This window comes from Sphaeroforma arctica, assembly GCF_001186125.1.
Source record: "Sphaeroforma arctica JP610 unplaced genomic scaffold supercont1.2553, whole genome shotgun sequence".
NCBI lineage: Eukaryota > Ichthyosporea > Ichthyophonida > Sphaeroforma > Sphaeroforma arctica.
In genome coordinates, this window is record NW_014038005.1 from 1 (window position 1) to 1,630 (window position 1,630).

Consider the following 1,630-nt stretch of genomic DNA (forward strand, 5'->3'; position numbering starts at 1 on the left):
TATATATATATATTATATATATATATATATATATATATATTATATATATATATATATATATATATATATATATATATATATATATATATATATATATATATATATATATATACGCTTACGATCTTAAGTAGGAAGTGTATATTGCAGGGTTGTTTAGTCTGAGAGCATGAAAGCGCATTGTTATCTTTGATTTATGCAATGTATCGGTTGGATACTGAATATTAATTCGATTATTCCATGGGTTGCGTTGTATTTGTATTACGACGCTCAACGATATACATACTAGGCGCTTAATCAAATCAGGTGTTAGTGTTAATCATCTGATATTTCTCAGGGAATGTAACCTACAAGAGATAATTAAATATTTGTTTTATTAACTTCAATAAATGAAGCAGAAGCGCGGGAGAATAAAGGATTCAGTATTCTTGGTGTTTGTCAGCGCAATGCGTTCAACTACAATTGATAAACTTAACGCAATAGAGATTATTTTGTTGACACACTAGATAACCAGCTTCGACGGAAAAGATTGATTTGGGAAGATTATGTCTACTCCTTGCAACAAAAGTGGGACGCACACTTCATATTGCGATGACTGTTGCTGAACCAGCGCTGGCATTTTCTGTTGTTCTTGACTTTCTTGTTATACTTGTCCTTGCACACATCCTGGTTATTGTCCTTACATGTTAGCCATTCGGACTTCGGCTCCTCACGACACTCAGCAATCTCACATCCATCTTCACCCAGTTTGAACCCCCACTGGCAGTACAACTCAAATTCCATCTGGGGCTTAGCTGCAGGGCATGATTTGGGTCGGCACTCCGGAAGTCCACATCCATCGTGGCCAGTCTTATATCCATTCTCACATGGTGACCCGCACGGAATCATGTCATGGCACTGATCGGGTGTGCAACACAAAACCATCGGGTCAAATGTTGACCAAGAAACTCCATGGGGTTTGATTCGAACATGCTTAGCTAATTCGTTGTATTTGAAACCTGCTGGACATTCATTATCTTCAATCCACTTTTTACACAACTCGAAACTGCTGGTTCCGGAGGAACCAGCCATGGTAACAGCAGAAGCGCTGGCGAGGACACAGAGGGTAGTGGTAAAGAACTTCATTTCAGTGATGATTATTGTAGTTGACCGTGTTATTCTTTGTTTTTCGTAGAATATGATATTTCACTATCAATTATACACTTATATATGAATAGTTCCACTGAATGAGAGCCTATTTATATTTTTGAGAATTCTATTCATTTGTACTACATACATTGTGGCCATGTTTTTTATGCAATAATTATCGATGTATCTGTCATTGATGTAACATGTGCATTTACAAACTTTACAAGTGCACAGTTCATACTTCTGACTTCACAGTGTTGAGTCAAGTTGGCTGTAGAAATACATCAGCCTGACACTCGTGCTTAGAATAGATTTTTTTCGTTTATATTTGACGACGCACGTTGTACGACTGAAAGCAATGTACTGAAAGGGCAAGTTGACCTCGTCCTGAAGCTGTCTAGAGACTCTACTCTAGTAGCTGCTCTTTTCGGATTTAAATGCATACATCCGATAACTCGACATATTTTAATAAACTTTTATGTATGCGTGCATGCATAAAAGTTTT

At 36.9% G+C, this 1,630-nt stretch overlaps 1 protein-coding gene across 1 annotated transcript; it reads right to left on the minus strand.

Moving 5' to 3' along the window:
- Positions 1 to 367: 367 nt before the first annotated feature.
- Positions 368 to 1,194, minus strand: SARC_12747 (hypothetical protein). Its single transcript, XM_014293137.1, has one exon. The coding sequence runs from the start codon at positions 1,120 to 1,122 to the stop codon at positions 547 to 549; it is 576 nt and encodes a 191-aa protein (XP_014148612.1). The 5' UTR covers positions 1,123 to 1,194; the 3' UTR covers positions 368 to 546.
- Between the last annotated feature and the right edge of the window lie 436 nt (positions 1,195 to 1,630).